The 22,084-nt window shown below is 39.5% G+C and overlaps 1 protein-coding gene across 2 annotated transcripts in view; it reads left to right on the top strand.

The window, feature by feature from the left end:
* Nucleotides 1-471: 471 nt before the first annotated feature.
* The window catches only part of CCD1 (carotenoid cleavage dioxygenase 1), a 232,008-nt gene continuing 210,395 nt past the window's right edge, over nt 472-22,084 (top strand). Inside the window, exons 1-4 of one of the 2 annotated variants that reach the window (XM_089404145.1) lie at nt 472-806; nt 892-962; nt 1,083-1,097; nt 11,373-11,484. In XM_089404145.1, the coding sequence (XP_089260271.1) occupies nt 555-806; nt 892-962; nt 1,083-1,097; nt 11,373-11,484 (450 nt within the window). In that variant the 5' untranslated portion in view covers nt 472-554. Of the gene's footprint in view, nt 807-891; nt 963-1,082; nt 1,098-11,206; nt 11,232-11,372; nt 11,485-22,084 lie in introns of those variants that run through there. The other variant, XM_089404146.1, reaches the window with a different exon arrangement.

Raw genomic sequence — 22,084 nt, 5'->3', positions numbered from 1 at the left:
TATCAAGTCCTAAAAAAGATCAAATCTCTTAAAGTGTAATTTTTTTTCTTCCATTTTTACAAATATTTTTCAACACTTAATAAATCTACATTAATTGTAATTTCAAATTTAATAATAATTTTATTTAAATTTATAACTCCATTGGATAAGTAAAAGTTTTCTAACATGTCTTTAGATATTTTTAAAATTCTTGTATGTATATATCTTTAATTTTAATTAATCAATTATTAATACATATGGTGGATTATATATAGATTGTCAAATAATTTTATATGGAATACAAAACATAATAAAATTACTCAATTAATTAATTTATATATATATATATATATATAATATATATATAATATTTCTTTTTTTCTCTTTATACTATGTGTTTTTTTTTTCTAATAAAACCATCACCAACCTATTTTATCATCTTGTTCCTACCTCAAAAGCAGACAACTAAAGGCTATGGGGAGAGCAACGTGTCAAAGCCCAAACGACCCGTTTCAACGCTAATAACATATTATGTGACAGTATCGGAGTGGAAAGGCAGCAGGAGAAGCATATCCATGGAGAAAGGATACGCAGCGATTAACGAAACGGAAAATGGAAATAATGATGATCAAGGCAAAGGTATTACAGAGGTCCATCCTCATCCCAAGAAAGGCATCCTTTCCTTAGTAATTGATTTGGCCGAGAAAATCGTGGTTCGCTCGCTCTACGGCTCCGCCAAACCTCTGCACTACCTCGTCGGTAATTTCGCACCGGCCGAACAAGAAACTCCGCCGCACAGAGACTTGTCCGTCCTTGGAAATCTCCCTGTAAGCCGCTCTCATTTTCTTGCATACAATTCCTTTTTATCATTTATTTAAATTATATGTTTAAAATGTTAATAATCCATTTCAGAAATGCTTGGATGGAGAATTTGTGCGGGTCGGTCCCAATCCCAGATTTGCCCCCGTCGCTGGCTATCATTGGTAATAACATCAATTAATTCCAAATTAAAGATCATTTAATTTCTTTCCTTTTTCTTAAATTAAAGATTTGAACTTATCATGCCCCGAATCAATGCTGTTTCCTATTCTTGTTTGTTGCAGGTTCGACGGAGACGGGTGCGTAGCATTTCCATTTCCATTTCTCTATTTATGCATATTTAATTTCTTTTAATCTTTAACTGTATTTCATTTTCCTATTTGCATTCCTTCTCCAATCTTGGACAGATTTGGCATCTGTTATGGTGTGTGTGTTTTTTTTAAATGAAATTGCGATTATTTTTTCGCTAAAAGTGCGCGGGTAATTTTCGGGAAGCTGCTTATAAGAATCGAGAAAAGAAGTAAGGAGGCAAAGATCAAAATTCTAGTCCTTTCCAAACACATCTTTCACTGTAATTGTAGGTTCAGCCGACTATGTTCCGTTTTTTGTGTGTTATTAAATTAGGCATATTTTTAAGTTCAGTTAAATATCATTATCAGCCACGATTTATGGTCGCTTCTAGTGCGTTCAAATTAAAGCTTTGATACGAGGTTAAAGGATTGAACTGAGAGGAACGAGTTACAAACTCTAGATTTCATAAGCATAAAAGGAATCAGGGTTGGACTTCCATTTTTAAAGATATGTTATTAGATATACAGGCTTTAATCACACTACTTATTTTAATTATTAATTATTTATTTAGTGGAGTTTGCAGATTCCAATTGCTATCATTATGTTATACGGAATTTGAACTTCCAACTTTTTGGCACATGACCATTTTCAATTCAAATGTCTCATTTTTAATCACATTATTATTATTATTATTATTATTGAATAATATATAATTTCATCAAATCATTAAATTATAAAGATATGAACTGTGTAACACACTGTAATGGTTTTATGTTGGGAGATAGTAAATGCCATTGCATTGCTTTGCTGTGCTGTAAGACAGTGTTAAAAGACAAATGAAGTGTGTCGATGTGAAAGGTATCAAAGGAACGCCCTTTTTTTCAGAGAGAAAAAGCAATATAGATTATATTAAGAGCATATAATGATCAAGGATACATAGAGAGAGAAAGGCCTCAGCCAATAGAGCAAACATTTGAGCAAAATCATTTGTGTATGGGGAGAAAAGATCCCCAAAAGTTATGTGGATGATGTTCAGAATGTAGCAAAAAAGTTCTATAAAGTAGCATATAGACACATGCGCTGAATGACTCTAAATGGCTGGAACATATGCTGAATAAAAAGAGAGACTTATAAGAAAAAACATGAGGGGGCCTGCTTAGACCAGAGTAGGCATGGACCCCGAAATTGTAGACAAAATGGAGTCAAGCGGCAAACGGCAGTCCTGGAAAATACGACCATTTCTCCACTTCCAGATATGCCAGCAAGTTAGAATGAAGAGAGCATGCCAGTTGGGGCATTGGGTGCCCCACCATGAGAAAGCTTCCTGTACAGAAGAAAACAACCGGTGAGGAAAACCATAAATCAAGGAGAGCTCATACCAGATAGCAGAGGAGGCGGCACATTGAAAGAACATATGAATGTTCGTTTCCGCCTCAGCTAGGCAAAGATGACATCTGCCTGGACCGTGCCATCCTTTCTTTTGAAGAACTTCCCAGGAGAGGTTCTTGTTGGAGAAAAGAAGCCAAGAAAAAAGGATAGATTTGAGAGGGCAGGGGGCTTTCTAGAGCTTGACGGGAAAGATAGAGGGGGAAGGAGGAAAATCAGATGATAGGACTGAGTAGAGGTTCCGGACAGAGATGGGGTGGATTGAATTATCAGGGGACCAGATCAGTTCATCCTTTGTGCCCAATTGAAGGATCCCACGGTGAGAGAATCTGTTAGTGAATGAGAGCCATAGAGGGCGGAGAGGGGGAGGGATGGCTAATTGAAGGTCATTTTTCCAGATAGGTTCTAGAGAGGACCAAGAATCTATAAGTTTGTTCCAGGTAAAAAGGCCCCTAGAGTGGAAAAAGGAAAGTAAAGCCGGAGGGACCATGGATTCTAAGTTGTATAGGGTAGGATCTATACCAATAAAGACACATGAGCCAGAGAAAATTGTCCATTTTAAATTCTTCAAGAAAAAAGATTGGATCTTTCTGAAACTGAGCCATATGGGGGAGCCATTTCTGATGCCGAGAGAAGACCTTCTGTGCCAGTATGCCATATTTCTGCCTTTAAGATACTTTTGATTGATGAGAGTGCTCCACGGACTGTTCCCATATATGCCCCTGTGAAGAGATTTGCAGATAAGCGCTTTGCCAAAAAAATTCATGTTTAGAAGGCCCCATCCACCTTTCTTTTTCGGTCTTGTGATTAAATCCATCTTCACAAGGTGAAATTTAGTCTGATACGATCGACCACCCCACATGAAATTAGCTGCAATGGACTTCATTTTCTTCATGACGGTAGCCGGAAGAAGGAAAAGGTGGCCCCAATACACCGCAAGTTGGGAGAGCACCGCCTGTACCAAAATGAATCTGCCAGCGAGGGACAGAAAACGCATTTCCCATCTTGAGATCTTGTTGTAGAAACGGTCTATCAACCAAAGCCAGTCCTGGCAGCGATATCCCTTCGCTTTTAGGCGGAACCCCAAATATGTGAAACCGTCCTTTATCAGAGCAAGATTAATCCCAAAACGATCTGCAATCCACTGTGCTATTACAGGGTTTGTATCATTATGATATAGCACTGATTTCCCGTTATTAATCTTGAGGCCTGTGGCGGATTGAAACTTCTGAAAGAGCACAAAAAGACACACCCAAGTGGATTTGCACAACATTGCAAAGATTAAAATATCATCGACGAAAAGATTGTGGGAAAGAGAGATGTCTCTGCAAATCTTGACTGGTTTGCATCTTCCTTCAGCATCAGCATGATTGATCTGAGTACTAAGACAATTCATCACCAAAATAAAAAGGAGGGGGGAGAGAGGGCATCCCTGGCGGAGCCCTCTCTCGGCTTGAAAGAATGTAGATGGTATTCCATTAATGATAACAGAGAAGTGAACACTTTCGACGCACGCCATGATCCAGCTTATTGCCAGAGGCCTTAACCCAATTTTTGCAAGGAGGATTCTGAGGAAGCTCCAATCCACGCAGTCAAAAACCTTTTTTAGATCAATCTTGAGAGCTGCAGCATCAATATTCTTGGTGCAGATAGAGAAAAGGCATTCTTGAGCCATGGCGACAGCATCCAGGATGAGTCTATCCTTTAGGAATGCATGCTGATCCTTTGTTATGAATGAGCTAAGGGCTTTCTTCATTCTTTCTGCAATAATTTTGGAGATAATCTTGTAAAGCGAATTGCACAAAGCGATCGGCCTGTAGTCCCCAAAAGATGTAGATTTGTCTTTTTTGGGAATTAATGCAATGAAGGTGGCCGAAAGAGCACTATTTATGCTTCCAGAGAGGCGAGAGGCATCCACCATGCCCAACAAATCATTTTTGAAGAGATCATAAAAATGAAAAAAAATTCCACCGGCCAACCATCTGGCCCTGGGCTTTTATCTTTTTTGAAACTCTTGATAGTCTCGGAAAGCTCCTCCTCCGTGATAGGCCTGTAGAAATCATCATTAGCAGCTTCATCAAACATGACCGGTAAAAGGTCCACTGCCCATAGCATGTCATTTAGATCACTGTGTTGTCTTTTGTATTGCTCCTTGAAGAATCTTGTGGCTTCTGCGGATATTTCCTGTTGGGAGAAAAGGAGATCTCCATTACCATTCTCAATTTTCCAGATTGCGTTCTTTGTTCTGCGGGCATTGGCGAAGTTGTGAAAAAATCTAGTGTTTCTATCCCCCTCCTTGAGCCAAATTGCTCGACTTTTTAACCTCCAAGTTGCTTCCTCTTTTTTAAGCAGATCTTGTTTCTTTCTTTCCAGGGATCTGATATGAATTTTCTTGTCAAACGACAGGCCACTAAGATGAATTGAAGAAGCAAGCAGACTTATTTCTTGGTTGATGTCATGAAGATCCTGTGAATCTTTTCGCTTCTTTTTTATCTGCCATGTCTTTGCTTTCTCCCTCAGCAATTGGATTTTATCGCGAAAAGTATGTAGGAATGCGTCCTCGGCTTGGTTGATGTCTCTCCAGCAGGACTTGATGTGCTCGTTGAATGATTCATCCTGTAGATGGATACTGTTGAATTTGAAAGAGTAGCCCATCCTACGCTCGGTGTGCACCCAGTCCAGGGGGATGGGCTTGTGATCCGAGGAAAAGTCCCCACCAGTTTTTGCAGTCGGCATTCCCCATTTTTCGATGATGCTGGAGTTTAACAGAAAGCGATTAATTCTTTTTGCTATGTAGGTAGAGCCCAGCCTACCATTGTCCCATGTAGGAGTCATTGTTTCTGGAATGATATCGACGAGATCCCTTTTTAAAAGCTCCCTTCTCATTCTGTCAGCCAATCTATCCACAATTCTGCATTGACCCCAGCATTCTTCCGAACTAAGAGTCAGATTTAGATCACCTGCAATTAGCAAAGAATTAATGTCTAGAATTTCCGAGTTAAACAGAGAATCCCAAAAAGGGAGTCTGTTCCTGTAGGGCGCATAAATGTTCAACATGTTAAGAATTTGTGGTCTTCCTCTGATGGAGGCCGAAATAAGAATTCCAGCGCTACACTTGAAGGCCTTTGCTTTGACCATGAGCGGGTCCCACATAGCCACCAGTCCACCAGACAGGCCTTCTGCATTTGTAGCAGCCATGTGCCATGTTGGAAACATTTTTCTGAAAAAAGCCAAAGACACCGAGCTGGAGTGCATTGTCTCTTGGATAAATATGATGTGGGATCGAGCAGAAACGAGAGTCTCCTTCAGAGCCAAAATTTTTGGGGCGGCTCCCAGGCCCCTGATGTTGTATGAAATTAGGAAGGTCATTTTGAGAGCTGACCAGCCGTGCTTGCTCTAAGGGGCTGAGGCGGTGATGACTCCATAATAGGAACATCTATCAGGGGGAGATTTGTGACACCCAGATCGGAGGCAATCGTCCTGCCTCTGAAATGTCGACTCCCACCTCTATGTTTTTTCCTTACAGTGATATTTTTAGCAGAGTTGGGACTAATGATAGGGAAGGACGGCTTGTGGATGGTCAGCGGTTCGAGGATCGAAGGGTGTCGATTAAGAAGAAGGTCTATATCGCTATCATAATTGTTGACCGGGGAATCTGTTGGAGAATTGAATGGGGTCGGGGTCAGCTGTGGCTCTTTCCCTTTTTGCATGGCAGAGGGCGATTTAATTGGAGAGGGCGAGGAAGAGGAAATAAGGATGGGATGCGATCCTACTACAAAGTCAGCTGCGTTCATCGCCGGAGGGGGAGGAACCGCGTCCTCTTCGAACTGCTCCAGGACTGGAGGGCTAGAGAAATCAGCCATGTTCATGAGTGGAGGGGAGGAGGGAGCTGCTTCTTTAAACCCAGCCGATAATGGGGGACTCTTGAAATCTGCAAAGTTAGGCGACTCAGGCCTATTCTGAGAATTTTCCTGTGAACTTCGAATCTCTGTAGATTTGAAAGAGAAATGATTCCCCGAGGGACTGGCGTTATCAGAGCGGGGATCAGAGTCCATTTGCCTCACCTTTTCCGAGGGAAGAGAGATTTGCCTGTGGCGACGGAATCTGGAGTCTCTGATGAGGTGTCCTGTTCGATGGCAGGAGGAGCAACGGAACGGGATACCCCAAAAGTCGAGCCTTTGACAAATCTTTGAACCATCCCAAGAAATTTCAATTTGGTCAGGATAGCCTCCCTTGTATCGTTTTTCAATGAGAATCCAGGCGATTCTTTTGTCCTTTTCCCCTCTAACCCATGGATTGACATAAATGAACTTGCCAATCGCGTCTCCGATTAAGGCCAGGATCTCCGGCGTCCATAGTTCAAGCGGAAGATTTGGGAGCTTTACCCAAATCATACTGTGGGAGGGAGTATTTTTGAGGGGGTCGAAACCGAGGTACCATCTTGACAGGGAGAGGAAGCTTCTGCCCGAGACCCAAGGTCTGTTCAATACCAGCTCCAGGTCGGACTCCTTTTGAAAATGGAAAGAGAACCAATCTTTCATAAGTCGAGAGATAATTGGAGTGTATCCTATGATGGGGGACCAAGATTTTGTAATCCAGCTCCTCATTTGATCCTCGTCCATTTCCGGGAAATACCATTTCCCAACCAAAGCATACTTTTGAAGACTCTCAATGCGCTCCACCAAAGAAGAGCCGGAAACTGAAATCGCCTTAGGGGGAGGAACCGTTTTGACAGGGGCTTTATGCTTGTAACGACCCTTCAGATGTTTGTGAGAGGCAAGGTTCCCAAGAAGGGGAGGGTCCCGTAACCCGGAAGGAAGCGAATCAGACAACGTGTTGTGCCAGCGAGGATTCCCACTGGCAAGATTACGTGCTGATTCAGATTCAATGGCCGCGGCGAATAGAGCCTTCATGGCCGGGGAGTCACTATCTTCTGCCATCATAGTCAGAAGGAAAATCCCAAAAGGGGATCCCCCGTACCACCCGAGCTTTTGGAAGATCCCAAGGAATGTCACCGACGGAGAATGATACCTGGACAATAAGACTTCTGCTGGAAAAGAACTAGAGATAGATCATTCTCCAGAGATCCTGGCAGGCGAGAAGGACAGTCACTTGATAGGGAAGACTCTAGAATTGTACTTTGGTGGAATCAGTGACGATAGCCAGCCGCCGAAAGGCCATGTTTGAACAAATTGGAGGTTGGTTCATTAATGGTGCAGGAGAGAAAAGCCTGGAAAACCCTGATGGATTCAGAGGCTCAATTAAGAGTCGCCGGAAATGGGATTTGAATTTAGATGCCGGGAAAGTTGCCGGAAATCCCAGGAGCCCCAAAGAGATTCGAAAGCGGGTGTAGTGAAACTATTGCGCTTCAGATCGACTGTTGCAGTCGAAACAGCAACAGTAAAACTGAAAGACACACCACCATTTTCCTACACGAAATCGAATATCTTGACATGGACTGTATATGTAAAAGGAGGCTCTAATTCTGTTAAGGAGAGCTTTTAACATTTTATACCTTAAGCAGAAAGGGAAACCGCTCAGGAAAATGACAGTTACAGGACCAAACTCCCCCCTAGATTAGATAAAGGATAGCTACGCTGCAGACCGAGAGTCCCCAAAGCCAGGAATGGAAATGAAACCAAAGGATACCAATAACGGCTGAGGAAGTTATCAGTTGAAAGAATTTAATTTGAACCAGAGAAAAGTAGTAATAGATAATCTTTCTGGAATAACTTATCCTCAAATAAGCATAAAACCTACCCTTTTTTAACAAAAATCATCTATAATTGAAAAGAGGTGCAAGATGAAAGCTCACTAACCTGTGAAAGGAGCCGCGCAGACGCCAGGGACGGAGAGCCGAAACCATACAGAGGGAACCAGAATCGCCATGTAAGCGAAGAAGGAGGAGAAGCAGAGCTGAGAGCCAGAAAATGAGCCTCCAGCCCGCAAGGCTAGAGGAGGAAACCGGAAAGACCCCTAAGGAGAGGTTATAATAGAAAGAGCGGAGGAAGAGCTGAACACCAAGTGTCCTGAACCATGCATGACCAGGAGACGACGTTGTGCCACGTTCCCAGCTCGACGTGGGGGCTATGTGAGAAAGGTGACGGATACCATGCAGAGAGAAGCCAGATGTATCCACCTGATAATCGCTTTCATGCAGGGCGCCAATAATCAACTGATGTTGCAGAGTCCGCCTGTGGGCAAAACACATGCAAACGCCACGTTCGAAACAGGGCGATATACTATTGGCAAGAGATCATCAGCTAGAATGACTTCGAAAGAGAGTTGTTCTTCTGGACTGATGGCTATTGGACACAGACAGCCATGGCTTCTGTGATTGGCTTCTCTGTCCTGACGCGCGCGCTCCTCATGGGTGAATATCCCACCAGAAATTTTAAATCAACCAAAGGAATGCCCTGTGTATTGAGCCAACTTATTTTCTACTAATCTCTTAGAATGACAAGGTTAAAGATAAAGGAAAACCTAACCTAGTTTTGATAATGGAACATTTTGTAATGATTAAAATAAAACATAACATAATTTTGGCAATGGAAAAATTTATAACGATTAAAAGAAAACATAACATAATTTTGGCAATGGAAAAATTTATAACGATTAAAAGAAAACATAACATAATTTTTATAATACAAAAATTTATAATGATTAAAAGAAAACGTAACATAAATTTTAAAGTGGAAAATTTCATTACTGAAGTAAAAATGTTTGGATGAAACAAATCGTGATCAGTTGTTTTGAATAGCAAGAAGGAATTGGAGAAGGTTTGACTCAAGAAGGTTTTATTTATTGTATAATTAATTTAATATTTTTAATAATTTGAAAGTTTAGGTTTTATTCATTATTGTATAATTAATTTAATATTTTTAATAATTGGGAAGTTTAGTTATTTATAGTGATTAATTGTTTTGAATGGCTTAATTTTTAATACAAGAAGTTACCCAAAAAAGTTTAACTCATTATTAATTGTTGTTTAATTAATTTAAGAATTTGGAAATTTTAATAATTTGGAAGTTTAGTTATTTGAATATTTGAGAATGAAGAGTAATTTTAGAATTTGGGGATAAGGGATTCCAAAATCTTCAAAATTTTTAGAATTCAATAAGTTTATTTTTACAAGGGTGGTGAGATATGACTGAGTACTTGCAAGATTTTAAATGTGTAAAAGAAATAGGTTGTTTTGAAATTATTATATTTTTAATGTTTTTTTTTAATTACTAATTATTAGTGTAGTGATATAAATTGAATGGTTAATAAATGACAATAGGTATTAATCGATAATAAACATCAATTTTATGATACACCCCACATTAAAATCATAAAAAATAACTAAATTATAATTTTATTTCTTCTTCTTATTATTATAAAAAAATTAATATATAAGTTAAATATCTATACATAAAAAAAATATTTAATAAGTTTTTTAATTAAAGAGGTTCACAACTCTATAAAATAACTAAATTATAACTTTATTTCTTCTTATTAGTATTATTATAAAAAAATTAATATATAAGTTAAACATCTATACATAAAAAAATTATTTAATAATTTTTTTAATTAAGGAGATTCACAACTCTATATCATGGAGATTCTTAATTTGTAAGTAGACTTTGTTACAACACCATGGACCAATACCATGGACTATCAATACCACATGGCCAAAAAAACATAATTCATTTCATATGGCATTTGTTCATATTACAATTTTTTTAATTAACCAATTTAATTCGAAAGGGGAAAAACATAACTAATTTGGAGATAAATTTCTACCTATAATATTATGTGGAGGTTAAATCTCTACCATCCACTTAATAATTATTGATAATTAAATTATAATTTTGAAAGCGACATAAAATTTAGTTTTATATATATATATATATATATTTAAAATAGGATAATTATAGATCACTAATTATGATAAATAATGTAAAGCAAAACCAATTCCAAAATAAGAGCATAATTATGATAAATATTAGTTAAAAAATATAATTATCGATCATTAATAAAGATAAATATTGTAAAAAAGAATTGATACCAATATAATCAATAACTATGTTCCTAGAGGTGTAGCTAAATTAGCCATTGTAGTAATATGAAAACTTTGTGCAAATTTGAAATTCTAAATTCAAATCCCCTAAATTTCCATGTAAACATTACATTGAGACAAATATAAACTCACCTAAAAATTATAATATTAAAAATCGAAATCAACCCTGTATCATGCTAAAAATGAACCTAACCAATTGCCAATTCCACCCGATACTATATATATATATATATTTTTCAAACACAAACCTATAATTATTTGGATGTGTTTATTTCACTTTAAATGTGTTATATTAAATTTCAATATAAACCTTTCCCAATCATCTAAACACAATTGTGTTTTAATGTTAAAGCACTTTTTCGCGGCTTGGATGCTTCCTAAATCCTGTCCTTTCAATACGATTGCTACTCTATACCATGCCCTTTTGGAAGAGTACATGCCTATGAAGTGTTTCATGAGTGAACCCTCAACTTTGGTGAACCAAAAGTTTTGCTTCTTTGCTTTCAAATGTCATCTCTTCGTGAAGCGCGGGAAGGAATCCACTTTGCCCAGACAGACATCGTAAGGTGGGCATTCTTTCCACTAAGTTGGTAGTGGATATTGACGAGGATTTGCCGGGAATCAAGTTATCATTTGCCCTTAACACCCATTTGTATGACATTGTAGTGAATTAGTTCATGCAGACGGATCGAGGGTAATGACCCTGAGTTTCTTCATTCTTATGTATGATGTGTTCTTCCATTGAATTACGTGTACTGCAAATATCGTGTGTTATTCCTGTGAATGTAAACTTGTTACTTCCTTTCATCTTTCTCACGGTTCTTCCTCAATACAGAATGCTACATGGTTTGAGGATTAAAGATGGCAAAGCAGCTTATGTTTCGCGTTTCGTCAAAACTTCACGTCTCAAGCAAGAAGAGTTCTTCGGTGCATCTAAATTCCTTAAGGTAATGCCATGGGCTATGAATCCTTATTGACTGTAATTGCATAAAAGTATGGGAGACGAAACCAACTAGTGGATGCCAGGAGAGAATTGTTTGTTTTGGATGTGTCTTTCCTGCTTATTATCAATCAAGTAGGCCTTTCCCGGTTATTTATAGCCATTACTTTTCTCTGATTCTGAGATTTTGTATTAGCAACGCATCACGTTTCCTTTATAATCACATATAGAATCCTAGTATTGAAGTTTTTTAAATTTAAACTTCTCAAAGTAAACCCAAAATTTAAATGGGTACCTTAATTGTCCAAAATTGGAAGTTGCTGAATTTGGGCAATGGATGTGGTAGGCAGCTCGAGAACAAACCAACATATTGCATAAGATGTTAGGCTAAACACATTATTCCTAATGCGAGTTTTATGCAATTCTTGTTGGTAATCAAATATGTCCTAGGAAGTTGCTAGCCATTAGGTAATGCTAGCGAGGCTAAAATGCCAAAATGCAGGAAAAAGATGGTGACAACGAATAATTATAGATGAGCACATAGACTATGATAATCAAACATGCCGATTATTAGTACTTTTACATTACACCGTGGAGCTCAGTAGTTGGTCTTCATTTTGCTCAGGGTTTCATAAGAATTTAAAGTTAGTTTTGATGCTTGACACATTTTTTCAAACAATGGTTCAATTAGTGCTCAGCAGGTTTTGGTTTTCCAATAAATTGGCTCAGTTTGAAGTAGGTTTCTGGAGTGATAATATCCATGGGCCAACATGGTAGGAGCCACAGGTTATAGTTTCATTCTGTTCCCCTGGTAATCAGTTCAAAAGGAGCTATAATAGATATGCATCCTATAGCTCAGTAAAGACTCTCCTACGATTATACATCCATTTCTCAGTTGAATAGATGGTGATTCTATTTCCATTTCTAGGATACCTCAAAATTCAACTTTTTAACATCCTCTTAGACCTACAGAATTAGAGAATTGGAGCACAGAACATCCTAAGAAAAAAAGGGCATTGGTTAATACAGGATAAAGTCTCACACTCTTGCTATTGATGCACGAGGAACACAATACCTACTAGTATGGTGCAACCAGAGTTTGATAGAATTTGTTATGCATGGAAACTATTTTTGAGGTGATATCCACCGTAGACATGGTAAAAGTCATCAACTTGGACCTCAGCGAAGGCAAATTAAAGTCAACTTGTCATCTTAAAAATTACAGTAAAAACCAAAAAATTCAAAAGATGAAAGGGATTTACCAATTCATGAGAATCCATCAAATTAGGTTGCATGACATAGACATAAGCTCATGTAAATACTAAATAGTCAAATGAAAATGCACATAGAAATTCAAATCAATGTAAACAATGAATGCCAAATACAATGAATAATGGACTATGATAGAAATGATGAAACATTATCAAATAAAGGTCTACAGCAACTCCCAATTTCTTAAAAGAGATTCACAATACACTGCCGTTGCCTCTAATTGTGGTACTGAGTCTACGTCCAAGTCTTTGTCTAGCTAGATCAGATCCTTGTCTCAAAAGCTAGCTGTATATGGATATATTTGCAACTTTTGGATTGAGAAGTGACTTTTATTCTGATCTTCATCTTACGCTCCTTGCATCACCACTTGAGAATTTGAATTTTAGAGTATGCATATTGTGTGAAGAACCTAGTTATCATGGGTGTTGGAGAACTTCCTACTACCTATTTTGAAATAATAATCCTAGCCATGATTTGGAGTGTCTAGGTTGTTTCTTTCCTTGACCTTGTAGTGCATATCATAGAGGTCATGATTTGTTAGTGTCCAACATCTACTTCAAAGATCATGGCAGTAAAGAATAATGTAGATTCCCCCCTTTGAATAATTTAGGATAGTGGGTTGTAGCTGACTCCTTGATCTGGTAGTGGTCAACAAGGTATGTATTCATTGCAGTAAAAATGATTCTAACCAAGAAGAATTAGGCCTATTTAAAAGATTTTGACATGGAGGGTTAGTGGTTTTGTGATTGCATGTGAATCCTTATTATATTGTTGCTATTTTTTCTTTGCAATTACTCATTGTTCTTTTGACCAATTGGCTCTTGTTGCCTTTGATAGATCAAGCTTACTTCTTACGGTGCATTTGAGAGTCGATAATGGTTCAATCAAAGCCCATAACCAATATTCCAAATGCTCATTCTGCGCTGGTAACTATTGAATCGTTTTTGTCTTGTTATCTTTGTTGGGTTTGGAGAAGGTCTCTAACATTGTGCCACTATAAAAATGCTAGGAGTTTCACCCAAAAGGACTTCCATGAGGTAACGAGCTTTAATCCAATGAAATCACAATAGTGTCGAGATATTCATTGTGAGTTGCATTTTTCTTAAGGCCATCATAGAGCACTAGGTGAGGAAGTTGTGCAAACCTCATGAGTGACATTGCAAGAAAACTCATAGCTTGATCAAGGGCTTATTTCCATTTTATTTTTTTGACTAAATCTTCATGCAAAGAAAATGTTTCTCACTATCTAGGGGTTTGTAGAATACCCCTGTCATTTTTTCTCCCTAGTACAAGATCTCCATTGAGTAAAGTCCTTGCAACTCAACTAAGCCATGTGTGGGTTAAGTTTGTAGGCCTATCCAACCATAGGTCTCTTTTGACCACATTTACAAGATCGTCGGTGCTTATATGTGGCATGGGTTAGAGAGATTATTTAATCCTTGCCCTCAAAAAGGAATTTTTTTGAAGGTTGGACTCCCTAAGGATCTTAAGGAGTAGGCGATAATAAGGGTCAGCAAGAAGATGTTTATACACCACATGGGATGCATTAACTTGTTGAATACTTGATTTAGACACTAGAGCCCTGATCATTTCAAGACTCCTCCCTAATGGTTAAATCAAAACACTTACGGTCCCAAGATCTTGAAGTTCCTCGACCTACTTAGGCCTCTTAGTCCAATGCAATAGTGGGTGAAGGCTAGGTTCAAGTGGTTAGAAAAGTTTCCCAAACTAACAAGAATACAATTGCGAATAAGTTTCAAGCTCCTTCAACCCTAGTTGTGCATGCCAATAACATGCCAAGGTCGATAACCTTAAGGTACAAAGCCCACATTCTAATCCCAAGGTGATGCTCCTTGTTGTATGGACAAAAGGGATTGCTCTGTAATGCCTTTTTGGATTTTGGAACTATTTAGGATGCCTCAAATCCCTGGGCTTCCTAAAGGAAGTTGAAGGCTTTTATACATGATTATTTTCCCACCTCATCATGAGCCCATCAACGACAAACTTGTTTGAAGCCTTTACAAGGCTATTAGAACTTAGAAGGTTCAAACTATGCAAATGATGAATCTAACACTATCTAGTATATCAGTAAAGGTGGCATCATGGAATGTGAAGGGGCTCTTGGACACTTCTTTATATGACGCCAAGGGGGGCATATATGGGGTTAAATGTATAATGAGGTAAAGTCAAATGTAGTAAGGTTTGGCCTAATAGAGGGCCCATATGTGCAAGGAGCTCTGAAACCAGATTCGTCCAAAACAGGCCACGTGTCCGGATCCCATGAATCCGACACGATTCAATGGGAATTCAAATCCAAAAATGGGACATGACATGTCCTAACGGGACACGATCGAATCCCGGTCGTGTCTCGTTAGGACACATCGTGTCCCGATTTTGGGATTCGAATCCCAAAAAAGTGAAACCCGCGGCATAAAAACAGCGCTGTTCTTTTCATTATTTACCATTTCTCTCATTCGTTTTTGCAAATAGTGAGCTGTGGGCAAGGAGCTAAGGGTTTGGAGCGTTCGGCAAGGAGATTCAAGCACTAGGTAAGTGCATTTCATCTCTATTTTTTTGCATTTATATTACAACAGTTTGTATATGAATTTTTTTTACAAATTTGTGCATGTTTTGTTTATTTTTTTTACAGTATTCATGGCTCAATCAAGGGTAGCAGGTATGGGGCAAAGGAAGGGGACAGATGTCTCCATTGGAGATGCCCCTCCTCCCCCAAAATCATCAGAGTCTGCTGCAAGTAATGTTGAGGGAAGACTTCCTCCTAAAGACAACATTGAGAAATATCCCTTGTGAAAATATGTCACAAGGGAGGATGGGACAAGCACCAAGGGGAGGGGAGGAGGCAATGTGAATTGGAGATGCAACCTTTGCCACAGTTCTTTCAAAAGCACATATTACCATGTGAAAGGCTATTTGTTGGATTTACCAGGTTGTGGATTTGGAGCTTGTAAAGCTGTTCTTTTACAAAAGAGGAAAGAAATGGAAAAAGAGTTCACTGTTGGTATGGCAAATGTGGCTGCAAAATCAAGAAAAACCAAGAAAGAAGACCCCCTTCCATTTTTGAGGAAAGACACCACCAAATTTCCATTTGAGAGTTCTATTGGGGGACAAGTAGCAAAAAGAAAAGCAATTTCAGTTGGTCCAATGGACAAGATTTTTCAAAAAGAGAAACGGGAAGAGCTTGATCTCACCATTGACTTCTTTTTCTATCAAAACTTCATATAATTTAATGTTGCACACTCATCTCTATTTATTGAGATGTGTCGAGCTCTAACTCACGGGTCTCCATCATGGTATGTGCCTCCTGGTTCAGAGAAGCTTAGAAACACATTGTTGACGAAGGCAAGAAAAGAGGTGCAAAAAATGCTTGAGCCTATTAAAGCACCATGGCCAACATCTGGTGTTAGCATTGTTTCTGATGGATGGACAGATCCAGCACAACACCCACTCATCAACTTCATGGTGTCTTCCTTGAATGGTCCAGTTTCTTGAAAGTAGTGGAACACTTGGAGAATACAAGGATGCACAATTTATGGGTGAGTTATTATTTAAAGTTATTGAAGATGTAGGTGTTTATTCTTGTGTGCAAATCATTACAGATAATGCACATGTTTGCAAGGTTGCTGGCATGATTGTGGAAGCTAAATATCCACAAGTGTTTTGAACACCTTGCATTGTTCATTCATTGAACTTAGCACTGAAATCCATTGCTTCTGATGTGCTTTGGGTTGGTAACATTATTGAGGATGCACGACATATCCGTAACTTTGTGCAAAATCATACAAATGCCCTCACTATCTACAAGGAGTACAACAATCTATCATTGTTGAAGATTGTTGATACACGGTTTGCCTCTTCATTCATCATGTTGAAGAGGTTGAGGGAGGTCAAGACCGCTCTTGGGGCCATGGTTATTTATGAGTTTTGGTCTTTTTGGAGAAAGACGGATCAAGTAGCCTCTAAAAGAGTGAAGGACACAGTGCTAGATGATGCTTGGTGGGAGAGGGTAGATCTAATTATTCAGATCATGGACCCTATTATTTCTTTGCTTTGATTTGCAGATACAAACAAACCCATCCTAGGAGAGGTTTATGAGGGATGGGATTCCATGTTTGAGTCTGTGAGGAGCATTATTCTACAGAGTGAGTGCCTCGCGTATGAGACATCACCAGAGGCCTTCTTTGGTACTATACAGGATATTCTTGTCAGCAGATGGGACAATAATTGCACACCTTTACATTGTTTGGCTCACTCATTGAACCCAAAGTACTACAGCCATGAGTGGCTGAATGGTGGACCTTCCCATAGATTCCCTCTTCACTTGGATGGTGAAATCTCACAGGGGAGGAAAGATGCATTCAGGGGGGTTTTCCATGATAGAGCATTGCTTGATGAGGTGGAGGATGCCTTTGCAGAGTTTTCCACTGATACTTGGTCAATTTGCAGGATATGATGTGATTAGAGACAGGGGGGCTAAGAAGCCCTATTCTTGGTGGGCAAATCATAGGGCAACAAGCCCTCCTCTTCAGCAGTTAACCATGAGGCTCCTCTCTCAGGTGACTTCATCCTCTTGTTGCAAGAGAAATTGGAGCGCATATGGGAATTTGTATAGTGTGAAGAAGAGCGGGCCTGAGCAGTCCAGGGCAAAGATAATGGTGTATGTGCACACCAACCTTTGTCTTATTTACAGGCAAAGGGAAGAGTGGTTGAGGGGAAAGACAAAGATGTGGGATGTCTTTCGTGATGATATGGGTCTGGACAACAGTGTTGAGTTGGCATTGGCCAACATGGATCTCAATGATCCAGTGCTAGAGCCTATTAGATTTGATGACGGGGATATTTTAGAGGGGTCATCTTCCACACCAGTAGATGCAGAGGCGACTATGGATACAGGGGAGGAGGAGGATGCAGAGGAGAGCAGTGGTGACCATGATGATGAAGACATTGATGCTGATTCTGATGATGACTATGAGGATTGATGACTCATGAGTCATGGGCTACCTATTGCCTTGAGGCTTGTATACCTATAATTGTTTTATATTTTCTATTTCTATTTGCCATTGGCATTGCATTACCTATGTAACACATTTTGATTTGATGACTTAATGAGAAAACTACAACTGTCAGTGTCTTTATCTTATTATCTTGTAGGTTTTCTTTCATTTATGAATCATGATTCATGTGACATCTGTTTGAATTTTGTATGTACTATGCATGCTATAATGTTACTAACTTACTTTGTAAACAGTGAAACTAACATCTAGATGAAGATCTATGTTTGAAATCAATGAATTTGTATCATTAATGAGAATTTGTGTAAGAAATATCTAATTTTTAATATATATATATATATATATATATATATATATTAATAAAATAATATATAACGAATCCTACGTGTCTTGTTCCAAGGGGTCAACGTGTTCGAATCCAACACTCAAATCCCTGTATCCTACAAATCCCGAATCCCCGTGTCAGGTTACTTAGTTAAGGAGTGTATATATATAGAAAGTATGGAGGCATGGACATATGATTTGGATATATGGATATTTGGATACATGTCATATGCTCCTCTAGTGGACTTGGGCCCTAGTTAAGTTGCCCAAACCATGATGAAAACCACTTGTCAATCACACACAATGTCAAGTGTTGCATCTTCACCATTAGGTAAAGTTAATCCTTAGTGCATCTAAGTGAATCAAGATTGTTAATCAAGGCAAATTGAGACTTCATATGGGGCTTCTCTTCTAAATCTGGGGTTTTGATCACGCAATAGTGTTACCTCCTTAGGTAGGAGCGGCTAATAGATGCTCCTATTAGGTGTTTCCAACCCCTAAGGGGAAAGACATGTCCCTAGTACATCCTTCAGTCGATACATGCCATGTGAACAATGGTGGATCATAATGGGGATGAAGGGGTCTCAGGGCCAAATACCATGGGTACTATTACTCACCATTTTGTGGGTGATATCTTTAGGAGAAATTTTTTCTCCATGATGGTCCTCAGCTGGCAGCTGGCAGCTAGTAGCCCCTTGCAACGACCAACTAGCTCGATGTGCCATTTCTCCGCCACCTAAGCCAGCCATGTGGTCCCTCACCCTTTTGTCATGATCGTATGTTTGAAGGTGGGCCTCCCAAACCTAAAGGTATGCCTTGTTATTTGGTAATTGAGTATTCTAGTTTATTTATCATGGAAACTTTGGGCATGGATTAATGGGGGGATTCGACAAAAAGAGTGGTCTAGGTCCGTGCTCTTGTCCCCTAGCTCTCTTTTGGGATGTTAATCTTACACCTTAGTCTCGTGGGATCTCTTTTACTAACCTATTGGTTTTAGGGATGGTACTACATGGGAAACCCTAATTTTGGTTGCATGGTCCCGCTCCTTGATTCACATATATTATTCTCTTTCCGCTCATTACACCCCCAATCATCTCTACTCCCACCTGGGTCTACATTCATCCACTGGGTCCACATAGGGTCAACCATCCCCTCCCTTTGCCCCACATCTTGGGACGGACCTGGAATGATGCCCAGAGGTTGATGCAGCTAAAAGAAAAAGAAAAAGCATAATTGGCCACATTCAACAGGAAATTGTATGGCAAAATGGAAAAGATGACCGAGACAAAAGCATTTAGCATGTGGGAAAAATCCATGACATGAGTTGTACCCCATTCCATGGCCATCACCCTGGTTCCTACATGGATCTTGATGAGCCTCCTTGATCATTCAGGAACCCATGATTGTCCCAACCCGCGGTGGGCGATGAACTGCCCCACCTTATAAGGGGCTATCTGCTGCTATACTTTACGCATCATGCTCTCATTACCTAGAGCCCCGAGCAGTTAACCAAAAAAATCACAAAAAGGCAAAAGGCATATGAAGAAGGGTGGAAAAATCAAGGCCGTGGTAACTCATGCACCACATTTGCACCCTCCTACACATTATTTACCCAAGTGTGGGCTTCCCTTTTATTAGCTACCCTTGTACCATGGCATGTGATCCAAGTTGCCCCCTTTCATTCCCTACTCCATTCCATCATTACGCCACATTCCACCACCATTTGAAGGATGTAACACGGACATACCACCCCCTTTAGAGGTATAAACCACTTAATAGGATGGCTGGTTAACCCTATTTGGAGCTGGGAGACATTAGTACATGCCAAAGCCCACTATGGAAGGACATCCCATTATGAAGTGCTCACTTGTTATCCATGGTTTATAAACTCTTTTACTTGATTTATTTAATGACTTGGTGTGCTGGAAGGCATGGGGATGCATTGGATCTTATGCATGATTGTAGGTGGTTTCCATTTGGGTTTGGTCTCCCTATACGGGGTCTTGACCCCAACGGGCTACATTGGCGCATGAAGAGTGTGTGTAGAGAGCCATGGCCCTCCACAGCAGCAGACAACACTCCATGGATCCCCACAGCTATTTAGAGATTGCTTGTGGTTTACTTATTGGACAAGGAAGATGCACCTGATCCATCATGCCCAACTGGCCCCAGAGTTGCACCATACACTTGGCAGATGATTGAGGACTTGTACGATGATGTGGCATCACCTACACCATCATCTTAGCCCTTGCAGGCAATCTACAGGCATCTTCGATTTGTTTGGAGACCCATGAGGACACTTTTGTGCCCCCAAATGTCGTTTGGAGCACCACAGGTTATTACAAGGGGCCAACCCCTTGTCCACTGCTTTTGTGAGTTCAACTACACATTATGGCACATATGGACTCCATTAGGCCTCCTCCAAGCCCAGTGACACGCACTATTCATTATTTGACCTCTTGAGAGGCTTATTCTTTTGTTTATGAGCTAGTTTGGTGGGCGTGTCACCAAAAGTTAGTTATTTTGCACATTATTTTATTGTAGGGGCATATATAGGCCTAATTAGCTAAATCAAACTTATTAGAAGTCTATAAATACAAGTGGCATGCCGGATGAATTCATTTTAGCATCATCACTTGGATTGGATCATATCTTCTTGTGAGATTTTCGCTATCTTTTGAAGATGAGACTTTTTGGATGAATGGATGAATTTCGATGTTTGGTTACTCTTCTTTGTCTTGGAGCTTCTATGATTGGCATATCTTGGTGACTGGATATATTCTTTTGACATGTAAGTAATATGTTAATGTTATTTTGATTCTTTATTTTGTTGCATTCATGATATTGGGATTTTCGCTATTCTAGGGTTAATTTGTTGCTTTTCTTGGAATGAAATTGTGGAAATTAAATCTCTACACAGTGTTGTATCATGATTGGGCCATGTTTGAATGATGAATGTTCCTAGAGACATCATTGTCTTCACAAGTCACCAAATATTGTTGAATGAAGTATAAATGACCTTGAAGCTACTTCCATTAAGCCGTAATTCCCATGAAGTTGTCTTTTAGGCCTCCTTGACAAGTGGAAATCAATCCAAGCTCTAAATGTTCCATGACTCCATCTCTCCCAAAGGAAAAAGCATTGGTCCTCCTCTGGTGATCACTTTAAAACTTATTTCTTTCACTTTCCCCTCTTTTTCTAGGCCTAGCCTACATAGGTCACCTAGGACATCAATTATCTCACAATCTAGCCATCCAAATACTTCGATTTCTGGTCAAAAACTGCGCTGGTATGTCCTCAAGAAGCTGTCCACATTTCATGAGATTTCAACGGTGGGATCTTGAGATATTGTAATCCCTAGCTCGAAGACCAATTCCTGCCCTTGGTTTCCCTTAGGCTAGAAACCTCATTGGGATCCTTGCATCGCCTTTCATTGAAAATTCATTTCTTGATCCCTTTCCCCTCCCTAGTTAGGTCAAGCCTATCATTGGTTGCCAAATTCCTTTCCCTTGACCTAACCTGGGTCCACTTGGTCTCGTGTGGTCTTATACTTTTGAAAAGTCAATTCGTCAAAAACCACTTGGGAAACCAAGTTCAACAAGGATTTTATGGTTTTGGAAGCTCCTCTATAATTCACACTCCTTGAACCTAGCCTGTAAATCCTCATCCCCTTATCCTAGAAAGCTTTGTACCTTGCTTAAGAAGCAAGCAAGTCCCATTCTTGAGCCTCCCCTAGGAAAGGGTCCCCGAGATCACTTCAAACCCATCATAGTTGATCTATCTCTTATAAGTGATTGTCTATATATCGAGCCTCCTCCCATCGGTGAAAGTTCTTAAAGAGTAGGAAGCTTTAGCTGTGATGATAGTGGGCTTTAGCTTCATTATTGCTCTTGACCTAGCAAGTGCCCCTCTAGTGCCCCCTTTCTAGTTTGAGTGGTAACATTTTGGCGCCGCTATCGGGGACACCAAACGTGTGTTTTG

Source organism: Pinus tabuliformis, chromosome 2_2 (genome assembly GCF_031772625.1).
Source record: "Pinus tabuliformis cultivar Carrire ecotype Pingquan chromosome 2_2, CPIR1, whole genome shotgun sequence".
Lineage (NCBI taxonomy): Eukaryota > Viridiplantae > Streptophyta > Pinopsida > Pinales > Pinaceae > Pinus > Pinus tabuliformis.
Note: the sequence above shows the minus strand (reverse complement) of the source record. Positions and strands in the feature narration are given on the sequence as shown.